This window comes from Propithecus coquereli, unplaced genomic scaffold (assembly GCF_000956105.1).
Source record: "Propithecus coquereli isolate 6110/MARCELLA unplaced genomic scaffold, Pcoq_1.0 Scaffold66, whole genome shotgun sequence".
NCBI classification, from domain to species: domain Eukaryota; kingdom Metazoa; phylum Chordata; class Mammalia; order Primates; family Indriidae; genus Propithecus; species Propithecus coquereli.
The window spans coordinates 1,961,535-1,975,372 of NW_012152618.1; the positions used below are offsets into that span (position 1 = coordinate 1,961,535).

Consider the following 13,838-nt stretch of genomic DNA (forward strand, 5'->3'; position numbering starts at 1 on the left):
GGGTTTTCAGCAGTGGAATGATCTGAACTGACTTTGACAGTCACTGAGATTGCTGTATGATAAACAAACGGGCAAGGATGAATTAAGGAGAACCCTCTAGGAGGCTACTGGAGTCACCCAGATGAGAAAGGACGATGGAAGAGATCAGTGTGGTGACTCAGAAGGTGGAGGACGTGCCGGCATGGACCTGGGATGCGGACTGTGAAGGAGAGAAGTCAAGGGTGACTGCAAGGTGTTTGGCCTGAGCGACCGGATTTGCTGTCACCTGACGTGGGGAGCACGGCAGATCGAGCAGCTGAGGGGCAGGGGTGGTGCCAATCTGCAGCCCAGCCTGGACACGTTCCATGTGCCGTATCTAATGGAAATGTCAGTAGACAGCTGAGGACCAGTTTCTGAGAAACTATGACTTTTTGTCAAATTTTATAAAAAGAAAAAAGGGTCATCTGAACTTGCTGCCTCCTTTCTCTCACTCCCAATCTTGAATTCACTGTAACTTGGCTTCTCCCAGCATTTTGCTGAAATTCTTCCGGCCGAGGTCGCCAAAGACCTCCTAACTAGCAAAGGCCAGGGATTCCTTTCGTCCAAGTTGTGTGGGCGTCTCTGGGCATCTGCTATCTGGTGTCAGCCACTCCTGTTTGGGAAACTCCCTCCTCACGTGGCTTCTGTTAAGATGTCTCCTAGTTCTACATTCCTGCAGTTTTGTCCTCAGTTTCTCCCGTTTGTTCCTCCTTCTTAGTTGATACACCCAGGTTCTCTCCTCGGTCATCTTCTCTTCTCACTCTCTACACCCACCCTCAGATATTTCATTCACTCTCAGAGATGAATTACAGTTCATTTCTTGATGACTAAAATCTTAATCTCCAACATGGCTCTCTTTTTTGAGCACAACTGTGTATGTACATATGTGTGTATCTATTCATGCATTATGCATATGTATTATAATATATAAATTTATTGAGCAGATACTACATATAAGGCATTGTTCAAGATTTTTAATTATATTAACTCCATAAAACAGATACTGTGAATGCCATTTTACAAAGGCAGAGACTGAACTCATATAATTTAAGGAACATGTCCAAGGTCACTGAGCCGGCCTGGTAAAACTATCTACTATGTGCACCCTGATGTGTGTCTGGAAACTCAACTTTATAATTGCAAAATTCAATTCAATCTCTTTTCCAAAATTTCATCAAACTCTTCTACTTTTTGCATTAGCACTCCCAAGTTGTCCAAACCAAAAAATTTAAGCTAATCATTGATTCTCCTTGAGTACCTGAATCCAATTCATCAAAAGTCCTATTCATCCAATTCACTGTCAAATTCTATTAATTTCTTCTGTAAAACATTTTCATATTTACCACTTTCCATGCTGCTTTTAATGGCTCTCATCATCATCTCCCGTGTAGACAGCACTAACTTGTCAACACCTCACTGCTACTGCCTACTCTCATTCTTGTCCACCTCCACGTTACTACCAACATATTTTTCCAAAAAAAGTTTTATTATACTCAATCCCATTGTCAAATTTCCATTGAATTTCCCCTGTCTACGTAATAGGTGCCAACTTCTTAGCATGGCACACAAGACTTTTTCAACTTGGACTTGGTCTACCTTTTATCCATATTAATCTCCAGCCACCGTCTGGAAAGTATCCTTTGTTAAGTAAGGTGAATTACTTAACCTGCAGCGCTTTCATGCTTACATATTTTTTTCTTTTTCTCATCTTCTGCCTAGAATATCCTCTCCTAAAAATATACCCTGAAGAGTTCCTATTTAACAGTTGACAATCAACCTAAATGTCTTCTCTTCTTTTAGCTTTACCTGATCCAACCCATTCAACTTAGGCTCTTTCGTTAATGTTCCCAGAGTACTCTATACACGCCACTATTCTAGATGGTGGGTTCAGGTATTTAAGTCCATTCACTGGCTCACCTATGAGTTCAAAGATTACTGCATTGGGCGTAATTTGGCATTTTTTTCTGTATAGGCCTGGTTTTATTGAATAACATATGTAAGATGACCAAAGAGAAACTCTTTCTAATTAACTATGTTACCCTAGTGACCTGAAAGAGATTTTCAAACATGGCTACCTTTTCTTTAAAGAATTAATTCACATCAGCACTAAGAAAATATTGAATCCATTTCAGAATAAGCAAATGCTATGCCCTGACAGAAAATAACACAAATATAATACCAGGAATGATTTTTTTGTTACCTTTATTCTTCCCAGCTCAAACTGGAAAACATTGGGACTTGTAGCTTGTGCAAAAACTGCGGGAAATAATTTTGTACTTGGTTCCACCTTAAATAAACAAGTGAATTTAATAATGTTAGTAAAGAAAGAAGACAAAATAAGAAATATTTTCTTTATAACAACTAAGGAGCACTTTATATAAGGAGACCGCCAATTTTCCTTTCTAGCATATGGCCATCCTCCTTCAATAATTAATCATTATTTCATTATTATGTGAATATTTTAGGGCTTATGATACTGTCTTTATTCAATAGAAGTCAACATATATAACTAACTCATTTCTGTTTCCATTTTCTTTTAATTTCTAATTTACTATTTTTTAGTTGACACATAATAATTGTACATATTTATAGGGTAAAATGTCGTATGTTTTGATACACGAATACATTGTGTAAAAATCAAATCTGGGTAATTAGCATATCTAGCACTTCAAATATTTACACTCCTTTATGGTGGGGACATAAAAAAATATCCTTTTTTCTAGGAATTTTGAGATATACAGTACCTTATGGTTGACTATATTCACCCAACTGTACAATGGGACACCGGAACTTATCCTTCTTTTCTAAATGTAACTTTGTGTACACTGACCATCCTCTCCCAACCCTACCATTCCCCCCACCCAGCCTAGTCTCTGGTAACCACGGTTCCAATCACTACTTGTAGGAGATCAACTTTTTTAGATTCCACACGACTGAGAAAATATGGTATTTGTCTTTCTGTGTCTGGCTTATTTCACTTAATATAATGTCCTTCAGGTTCATCCATGTTGTCACAAATGACAGGAATTCATTCTTCTTTATGGCTGAATAGTATTCCATTATGTATATCACATTTTCTTTATCCTTTCATCCATTATTAGACAATTAAGTTGATTCTATCTTGGTTATTGTGAATAGTGCTGCAATAAACATGGAGTTCAGATATCTCTTTGAAATCCTGATTTCATTTCCTTTGGATGAATACTCAGCAGTGGGATTGCTAGGTCATATGATAATTCTCTTTTTCATTTTTTGAGGAACCTCTATACTAATATCCATTAATGGCAGCCCATAGTGTTTAAGGCTTCCCTTTTTTCCACATCCTCATCAACACTTACCTTTTTTCTTTTTGTTAGTAGCCATTCTAACTGAAATGAGATGACATCTCATTATGATTTTGATTTGTACTTTGCTGATGATTAGTGATGTTGAGCATTTTTTTCACATGCCTGTTGTACATTTGTGTGTCTTCTTTTGAGAAATGCTTATTAAGGTCTTTTACCCATTTTTAAATCAGATTATTTGGGGATTTTTTTTTTTGTTTGCCATTGAGTTGCGTTCCTTATATAGTCTGTATATTAATCCCTTGCCAGATGTATAGTTTGAAAACATTTTCTTCCTCTGTAGGTTGTCTCTTCACTCTGTTGATTGTTTCCTTTGCTGTGTAGAAGCTTTTTAGTTTGATGTAATTCCACTTGACTATTTCTGCTCTATTTCTGCCTGTGCTTTTGAGGTCTTATCCAAAATCTATGCCCAGTCCAATGTCATGAAACATTTCCCATATGTTTTCTTCTGGTAGTTTCATAGTTACAGGCCTTGCATTTAAGTCTTTCATCCATTTTGAGTTGATTTTTGTACATGGGGAAAGATAAAGGTCCAGTATCATTCTTCTGTATGTGGATAACTAATTTTCCCAGCACTATTTACTGAAGAGATTGTCCTTTCCTGAATGAGTGTTCTTGGCACCTTGGTTGAAAATCATTTGGCTATAGATGTGTGGGTTGTTTCTGGGCTCTCTACTCTGTTCCACTGGTCTATGTGTCTGTTTTTATGCCAGAAAACCATGCTGATTTGGTTACTATAACTTTGTAGTATATTTTGAGGTAATGTGATGCCTCCAGCTTGGTTTTGTTCTTGTTATTGTTGTTGTTTTATTTTGTTTTGTTTCCTTTTTGCTCAGGATTGCTCTTTGGCTATTCAGGGTCTTTTGTGGTTCCATGCAAATTTTAGGATTATTTTTTTCTATTTCCATGAATAATTTCATTGGTATTTTGATAGGAATTACATTGAATATGTAGACCACTGATAAGAACACTCAAAATGTATGGACATTTTAACAGTATTAATTCTTCCAGTCCATGAACAGGGAACATCTTTCTACTTGTGTCCTCTTTAATTTCTTTCTTCAGTGTTTTATAGTTTTTAATGTATAGATCTTTTGTCCCCTGGATTAAATTTATTCCTAGATATCTTATTTTTTTGTATCTATTGCAAATGAGATTGTTTTCTTGATTTCTTTTTCAGAGAGTTCACTACTAGTGTATAGAAATGCTTCTGGTTTCTGTATGTTGATTTTGTACCCTTCAAATTTAGTCGATTCATTTATTAGTTCTATCAGGTTTTTAGTGGACTTTTCAAGGCTTTCTATATATAAGATCATGTCATCTCCAAACAGAGACAATTTGACTTCTTCTTTAACCATCTGAATGCCTTTTCTTTCTTTCTCTTGCCTGATTGCTCTGGCCAGGACTTCTGTGCTGAATAGAAATGGATAAGGTGGACATCTTTGTCGTGTTTTCATTTGAAAAGCTTTCAGCTTTTCCTCATTTAGTATGATGTTAGCTGTTGGTTTGTCATTTGTGGTTTTATTGTATTGAGATATGTACCTTTTATACCTAGTTTGTTGACAGCTTTTATCATCAAGGGATGTTGAATTTTGTCGAATGATTTTCTGCATCATTGAAATGATCATGTGGTTTTTGTCCTTCTTTCTGTTAATGATATATCACATATATTGGTATGGAGATGTTAAACCATCCTTACATCCCTGGGATGAATCCCAGTTGATCATAATGAATGATCTTTTTAATGTGCTGTTGAATTTGGTTTGCTAATATTTTATAGAGGACTTTTACATCTATGTTCAGCAGAGACACTGGTTTCTAGTTTTCTTTTTGTGTTGTATCCTTGTTTGGTTTTGGCAGTAAGGTAATGTTAGCCTCATAGAATGCGTTTGGAAATACTCCCTCTTTAATTTTCTGGAATAGTTTGAGAAGAATTGGTATTAGCTCTTCTTTAAATATTTAGTAGAATTCAGCAGTGAAGTCACTGGGTGCTGATCTTTTCTTTGATGGAGACTTTATTACTGATTCAATTTTCTTACTTACTATTGGTCTGTTCAGATTTTCCGTTTCTTCATAAGCAAATCTGGGTAGGTTGTATATGTCCAGAAATTTATTCATTTTTTTCCTAGGTTATCCAACTTGTTGGCATATAATTGTCCATGATCCTCTGTATTTCTGTGGTATCTATTGTAATGTCTCTTTTTTCATCTCTGATTGTGTTTACTTGAGTCATCTCTTTTTTGCTTAGTCTAGATAAAGGTTTGTTGATTTTATCTTTTCAAAAAACCAACTCTCAGCTGGGCGCGGTAGCTCACGCCTGTAATCCTAGCACTCTGGGAGGCCAAGGCAGGTAGATCATTTGAGCTCAGGAGTTTGAGACCAGCCTGAGCAAGAGCAAGACCCCGTCTCTACTAAAAAAATAGAAAGAAATTAGCTGGACAACTAAAAATATATAGAAAAAATTAGCTGGGCATGGTGGCACATGCCTGTAGTCCCAGCTACTCGGGTGGCTGAGGCAGGAGGATTGCTTGAGCTCCAGGAGTTTGAGGTTGCTCTGAGCTAGGCTGATACCACGGCACTCTAGCCTGGGCAACTGAGTGAGACTCTGTACCAAAACAAACAAACAAAAAAAAAACCCAACTCTTTATTTCATTGATCTTTTGTATCTTTCTATTAATTTTGTGCTTAGCATATTCTTGTATTTCTAGTTCTTTGAGGTACAATATTAGGTTGTGTATTTGAGATGTTTCTACTTTTTAAATATAGGCATTTATTATTATAAACTTGCCTCTTACAACTACTTTTGCTGTACACCATAGGTTTTGGTATGTTGTGTTCCCATTTTCATTTGTCTCAAGAAATGTTTAAATTTGTCTTTTCATTTCTTCATTGACTCATTGCTTAGTCAAAAGCATGTTGTTTAATTTCAATGTATTTGTAAACTTTCCTCAGCTCCTCCCATTATTGAGTTCTAGTCTTATACTGGTGTGGGCACAAAAGATAACTTGATATGATCTCCACCATCTTAAACTTGTTAAGATTTGTTTCCTTGCCTAACATATCATGTATCTTGGAGAATGTTCCATGTGCAATTGAGAAGAATGTGTATTCTGCAGCTGTTAGATGGAATGCTCTGTAAATGTTCTGTTAGGTCCCTTTGGTGAGGAGTGCAGTTTACATCTGCTGTTTCGTTGTTAAATTTTTATCTGGATTATCCATCCGTTGCTGAAAGTCAGGTATTGAAGTTCCCTACTATTACTATATTGCAGTCTATCTTTCCCCTTAGATACAATAGTAATGTTTCCTTTATATATTTGGGTGCTCTAGTATTGAGTGTATATATAAACTGTTATATCCTTACATATCCATGTATATTGCTGAATTGATCCTTTTTTATTACAAAATAACCTTCTTTGTTTCTTTTTACAGCTTTTGACTTAACGTCTATTTTATCTGATATAAGTAGAGCTACTTCTGCTCACTTTTAGCTTCTGTTTGCATGAAATATCTTTTTCTATCCCTTCACTTTCAGTCTATGTGTGTCTTTACCAGTGAAGTGAGTCTCTTAAAGGCTGCATATAGTTTGGTTTTGTTTTTTTAATCCATGTACCCACTATATGTCTTGTAATTTGGGGATATAATCCATTTCCATTCAAGGTTATTATTTATAGGTAAGGAATTAAACTCCCCATTTTCTTCATTGTTTTCTGGTTGTTCTGCAGATCCTTTGTTTCCTTCTTCTTCTCTTGTTTATCTTTGTGGTTTGGTGGCTTTCTATGGTGCTAAGCTTTGATTCCTTTCTCTCTTTCCTTTGTCTGTCTTCTGCAACTTCTTTCTTTGTGGTCATCATGGAACTACCATAAACAATATTGTAGTTATAACAGACTATTTTAAGCTGATAACAACTTAACTTCGGTTGCATAAAAATACTATAGACTTTTACCCCTCCCCCAATTTATATTTGTATTGCTTTATATATTGCATATTCCTTGACAACTAATTGCAGCTGCAGTTATTTTTGACCCTTTTGACTTTTAACCTTCATATTGGAGGTTTGAAAGATTTCTGTACTGCAGTATTCTGAGTTTGACTATGAAATTACTTCCACTGGTGAGTTTTGCACTTTCACATGTTTTCATGATAGTAATCATTATCCTTTTGCTGCTTCTTTTTTTTTTTTTTTTACCCTTTTGCTTCGAGTTGTAGCATGGCCTTAAGCATTTCTTCTAAGGCAGGTCTAGTGGTGATGAATTCACTCAAATTTTCCTTGTCTGAGAAGCACTTTATTTCTCCGTTTTTGAAGGATAGCTTTGCTAGATATAGTATTCTTGGTTGATAGTTTTTTGTTTGTTTTCCTTTCAGCACTTTGAATGTATCATCCCATTCTCTCTTGGCCTTCAAGGTTTCTGCTGAGAAATCTGTTGATTGTAATGGGGATTCCATTATATGTGACTCATTCTCTGAGTTTTTAAAATTCTTTGTTTTTGATTTTTGACAGTTTGATTATAATGTGTGTGAGAGAGGACCTTTTTGGGTAGAATCTATTGGGATCCTCTGAGTTTCCTGGATCTGGATGTCCATATCTCTCCCAAGACTTGGAAAATTTTTAGTTATTATTTCATTAAATATGTTTTCTGTGCCTCTGTCCATTGCATCATGGTGTCCCATAAGTCCTGTAGGCTTTCTTCATTCTTTTATATTCCTTTTTTTCCCCTCTGAGTGGGTTATTTATAAAGAACTGTCTTCAAGTTCAGAAATTCTTTCTTCTGTTTGTTCTAGTCTGTGGTTGAAGCTTTAAGTTATATTTTTTATTTAGGTTATTGAATTCTTCAGTTTCAAGATTTCTGTTTGGTTCTTTTTATGATATCTCTTTGTTACATTTCTCATTCAGATTATCAATTTTTTTTCTTATTTTGTTGAATCATTTATCTGTATTCTCTTGTATATCAGTGAGTTCCCTTAAGATCATTACTTTGAATGTTTTTTTAGGCATTTTGTAAATTTCCTTTTCTTTGGTGTCTGTTACTAGAGAATAATTGTGTTCTTTTGGGGGAATCATATTTCCTTGCTTTTTCATGTTTTTTGTGTCCCTATGTTGACATCTGCTCACCTGGTGGAACAGTTACCGCTTTCAATTTTATAGAGTAGCTTTCATAGGGAAATACTTTTTCCTATAGGTGAGTCCTGGGGTATTGGTTGGGTAGGATATGTTGGCTTTGGTTCTGAGTGAATGCAGTAGTGCAGTATCTGTGTAGATTCTTCAGCTGTAATCCACATCAGCAATGTCTGCAAGCACCTCAGTGACCTAGAGTGCAGGAGTTTGTGGCTCTGCTAGAGGCAGGGACTCCAGGCTGGTTCTCAGGCCAGGAGCACGCAAAAGCTGGGATAGCTCGGGGGCAGGCTTGCCAGGGATGGGTCCGTTGGGCTGTTTCTCAGACCAGGGCCACATGTACCTGTGTCTAATTTACTTTTGGTCTTACAAAATGTGTTTTCCTTTAACGGGGAAAAAAGGTTTTCCTCCCTAGAAGCATGACATCATCACCGACCACGTACCTGATAGTATGTGCTCAGTTCCTTGCCATTGGCAATGAATGTGAGCAGCCCGCTGGCAGCGTCCACCACACAGCCGATCTCCAGTCCGTTATTATTGCGTCCTTGCCCAGGGCTCATGCTCTCACCCGCACATACCATATAGCAGTTGCTGCGTTTGATGCTGAATTTCAAAAAAACATTTTTATCTTTGTACGATCACAGATAAAGAGAAAGCATGTATATCTTGCAAACTAACTAAATTATGCTGCGCAAGCAACAAGCTCATGCTGTAATGGGAGAGGTGCACAATGGGCCCGATTCTGTGATTCTGAGCAAAACTCCATTGACTGCAGTGGACATTCTGAATCAGGTCTCATATGTCTCTAAATTTCACACCTAATGGAGACAGGTCAACAAGTTTGAACCAAGTAAGCACTGACCTGCACCTTCTCTCCAAAAACTCAAACCAAACTGGACCTTTTTCTGAGGTTCAAAAAAGTTTAACTATTTAAAAATCATCCAAATTTGTAATTTTCATCTCAAGGTTTTCTTTTCTATTTTTTTTTTTTTTAAACCACTTGTTCTGAAATGAGAAGCATTTGTTTCCAAACACTATCAAAGTCCTTAGGCAAATTCTACATGAGCCATCAGTGACCCAAAATATTTAAAATTTGGCTGAAATTTTGCCCCTTTATGGACAATTCCTGGTGATCGGTTATGAGAAACAGACTTAACTAGAATATACACAAAATCAGTGATTAACAACAAACCCCACCTGGTTTTCATCTTTCCCAAAACCTTCACTAGAGATGGTAACAAAGTTAAGAAATTTAAGCTTCATCTCCATGTCTTTTCTCTGCCACTACACAGCGAACAAACTAACAAGACTAGCAAAAAAAAAACCAAAAAAACACAAAGCCAAGCAAGCAGAAGGAAAAGAACAAAAAGGCTGGGATAAAGTTGGTTTCTGAATAATCAAATGTAGGCTGCATTTCTTCACATTATGTACATAAAATTCAATAAGCCTTCCCTATCCTCTGTTTCCTGTAACAAAATCATCTTTCCATTATCCCATCCCTATATTAAGTTCTTTTCTTATATTGTTGCCATCTCAGAAAATTAAATGTGTACCCCCAAGACTATTCCTAGAGACATGTGGTTTGGGGTCCCATACTGATGTAAAGAGCTCTTCATTCAAGATTTTTGCTAGGTCCGCATCTCAAGTGCTAAATCCATTATACTGCGCATGTTACACCCTGAGGGTAGGAAAGGGAGTTTCCCAGCCACCAAAAATGACGGTGCAGGTAGAGGAGAAAAGCAACATTATAAAGGACTCTTTCTGAGACCTGTCACAGCAGATCAGAGAGGATGCATGGGCACAAAAGTAGAAGCAAATGGTCAGATCTTCTCTTGTCTTATTCTGCAAGGAAGATAGCCTTCTTCACTTTTTTGAAGGTTTGGTTTGAGTTTGTTTTACAAATGAAAAAGGATGGCACAGAAAGTGTAACTGACTTACCCAAAGCCACACAGCGAGTCAATGGCAAAGCTGAGGAAAGAACCCACTGCTCCTCAGTCTGAGTTCAAATGTGTCCACCTGGTCTAAACTACCAGCCCACACCATCTTCACATTTTTCTCCCATCATTTAGCCAGTTCCCAAGATACATATCAGATCATATGTTAAATGCCTCACATTTACCCCTCTTGAATCCCTAAAACAAGTGCTAAGTATTGGTAACCCAAGTTGTTGGTCATGTTACCTTAAGGAACATATGATTACTACCCAAAAAGGATGCACTGTTCTTACTGTATGATGATGTTTTTTACTTTTAATATATTTAGATCCCTTACTGATTTGTATGAGTTAAAAAAAAAGGACATTGACATTAATGGCTTGATTATATTGTTCCTATAAATAGAAATATCTTGTTCACAAAATCCAAGACAAAAGAATATCTGGGTTTACCAATATTTTTTTTCAGATGGCACTCTTATAAAAAATTGAGGAAAACCTACCTTTCATGCACTTTTCCTTTTTCATCTCCTAGAGTAACTGTTACTGTACGGACTCTGTCCAAGTCAAAGCCTGTATCATACTGATGGAAATCTGATGTAATCCAGCCCACCCAGACATTAGCAGGTTCTTGTCCAGGAAAGATTCTCACTGAGTAATAGTACTGTGAAGATAGCAAAAACAAACTGTTGGCAAAATAAAACTTTGATTTGCAACGTTAACTGTTGTCTGAGTCTTTGAATAACCTCAAGAATATATTTCTTGGTTTAAAACTACTTGGCTGAATTAAAATGTTATAGACACAAAAAACTGACACTGCAACCTAAGAAATGCCTTATACCAGAGATTCTGAATTAAAACAGAAATAATGGGAAAGGAAAAAAATATCTGAGCAAACACACTAAATGATTTGAGGCTCTTTATACGCCTGAGCATGTATGCATGTTTGTGTTCATGTTGTCTATATATGTACACATACATGCATTTATATGAATACAGATATATAGTATACGTATGTGATAAAAATCATTAATCCATTCAGCAGGTAAGCTTCAAATTCTTCAAGCTTCTGCAAGTGCACTAAACTATGCCATAGTTTTATACCTGTCACCCACCTCTTTGCATACGTTTGGCCTTTTCTATCTCTGATATATAATATTTTGACATCTTAAAGTCACTCTGAAATAGTTCATATCTAACATGAACATCAAACACAAACACAGAAACACCGTACAACGGGCACAACTATATATCTTTTCCATTTGGCATTTCAGGAGAAGTAGTTTTGAACATTTAAAATGGCAGAGAGCAAAACTTGACCTCTCACAAAGTACGATAAATGATCTTTTAGACAATCCACTAAGACAAAGGAAATCACATGCACTTGGAAAATTCAAGTGCGATTTAAAATTTTGTCAAGAAACAGGATAGCAAAATCAAGATTATGAATGCCATTAAGGATATTTTTCCTAAAACAGCTTTCTTATTGCATACTATACATTATAATACATATGTTTTCCAAATATTCAGTCCCCAAAATATATATAAAAATACAAGCAAATAATTACATAAAAAATAATGTTGCTAAATACGATGAATCAAAGTACACTATTTGAGATGTAAAGCATAAGTGACAAATAGAAATAAATGACAACAGCTGTAACCTCATACCGTGGACGTCTGCATCAAATAATCATAGTCATCCCGATCGTCGGCAAGGACATCTTCAGTGAGTCTTGCAGAATGGCTTGTGCTATAATCTGGCTTTGTTCTCCTAAGCAAAAATCTGAAATATTTTAGAGGACTAAAAATAAGCAATATTAAAATGTTCTGCCTATTTCAAATATGAGTATATATTCAACTGAGTGGTCCTTAGCCAAGGTAATTTTACTACCTGGGGGACATCTGGGACTATCTGGAGACATTTTTGATTGTCACAACTAGGAGGATGAAATCCTACTGGCGTCTAGTGGGTGGAGGCCAGGGATGCTGCTTAAGATTCTTCAATGACCAGAGCAGTTCCCACAACAAAGAATTACCTGACCCAAAGTGCCAACAGTGCTGAGGTTGAAAAACTGATTTACTGCAAAAAAGGATGCTAAACAACTTGCCTTCTTCACCATAAAAATACTATTTAGATAATATACTGTTTAAATTTCAAGCAAGAATGTAAACACAGACATCTTAAAAAATAATTCTTAGGATAGATTATATCTGTGCTAAAAAAAAAAAAATAGATGACCAACAGGTTGCTTTTCCCCTGTAGAGTCCTTTGCACAAAAACAACGAAGAGAAGAACAAATTAATACTAGGAAATCCCTTACCCTCCAATGTAACCCCCACTCCACATAACAACTACACGTGTAAAATTATATTGTATGTATTAATAACCTTTGTTTCAGACGAGAGGGCTTTTCCTGAGCATAATCTTTGTGGTTATTAAACTCTGCTTTTGTAACTTCTTTGTCTTTGTCAACACGATCGGGTACCAGATGGCCATGAGCTGTCTTCATTAGAACCTCAAAATCAGAATCTGCATCATAATCCTCCAAATCATTCTTGGGCCCAAAGAGGCCAGCACCAGGGAGCCCTCCAGCCACAGTCTTTGAGAAGACCTCCGCGCACTCAATCGGCATGCTCAGACGGTAGAACATGATATCGGTGCTGCTGTTCTGAGAACCAAACGACTTCTGAGTGACCTTTAAACATGGGGAACTGTCTATGGTGCCATCTATTCTGGTCACCTAGGAAAGGCAGAAGCAACAATTCACATTCTAATTGTTGATTTCCTGACTCTAAAGATGACTCATGAACATCATGTTTTCGGAATCCCAAATATGGTCCACGATGTGGCATCATTTTGTAAAAGATGATTTAACAGAGTACTGTGGTATAGATATATTCATAGAGTTCTGCTTCTAACTCTAAAGATGGTTTGGGAGATTCATGTTACAATTGTACGTATTCAGATTTTGCCTAACATTGCCTATATAAAAAAGGAAATTATTCTTAATCGGTCTAGTAAGTTACCCCTCAAGTACCTAATATGAGAGGCTAATCCTTTGCTTAGATTCCACTACTATGTAACACATCAGGGTCACCATTTTAAGTAAGTTACAAAATTGTCCAAGAGGAAACTCTCACGTATAAATAGATATTCTTCTCCTGATTTTTGGAAATGGCCTGATTTTTAAAAGAAAAACAAACCTCAATATGTTCATGGTTTGATGGAACTTGGAGAAACTGAGGAAGCCTCTTGCTCAGCCACATGGTAATATCCCTGTTTGTATTAACGGCAAATGGTTCGTAGCCCTCTTGTAAGCCACAGATGGTGAAATACTTCAAGGTGCTGACATCCTTTCCAAAGTTCATCCTGCCCACTTGAGCTACTCCAAGGCTACATACAGGTATGAATCCTGGGTAGGGGGAGAAA

At 36.6% G+C, this 13,838-nt stretch overlaps 1 protein-coding gene across 1 annotated transcript in view; it reads right to left on the bottom strand.

The window, feature by feature from the left end:
- Positions 1 to 13,838, bottom strand: part of RYR2 (ryanodine receptor 2 (cardiac)) — a 509,242-nt gene that overhangs the window by 217,812 nt on the left and 277,592 nt on the right. Inside the window, 6 exon segments of the mRNA XM_012660153.1 lie at positions 2,219 to 2,305; positions 8,916 to 9,075; positions 10,909 to 11,069; positions 12,077 to 12,191; positions 12,797 to 13,149; positions 13,613 to 13,821. Coding sequence (XP_012515607.1) covers positions 2,219 to 2,305; positions 8,916 to 9,075; positions 10,909 to 11,069; positions 12,077 to 12,191; positions 12,797 to 13,149; positions 13,613 to 13,821 — 1,085 coding nt within the window.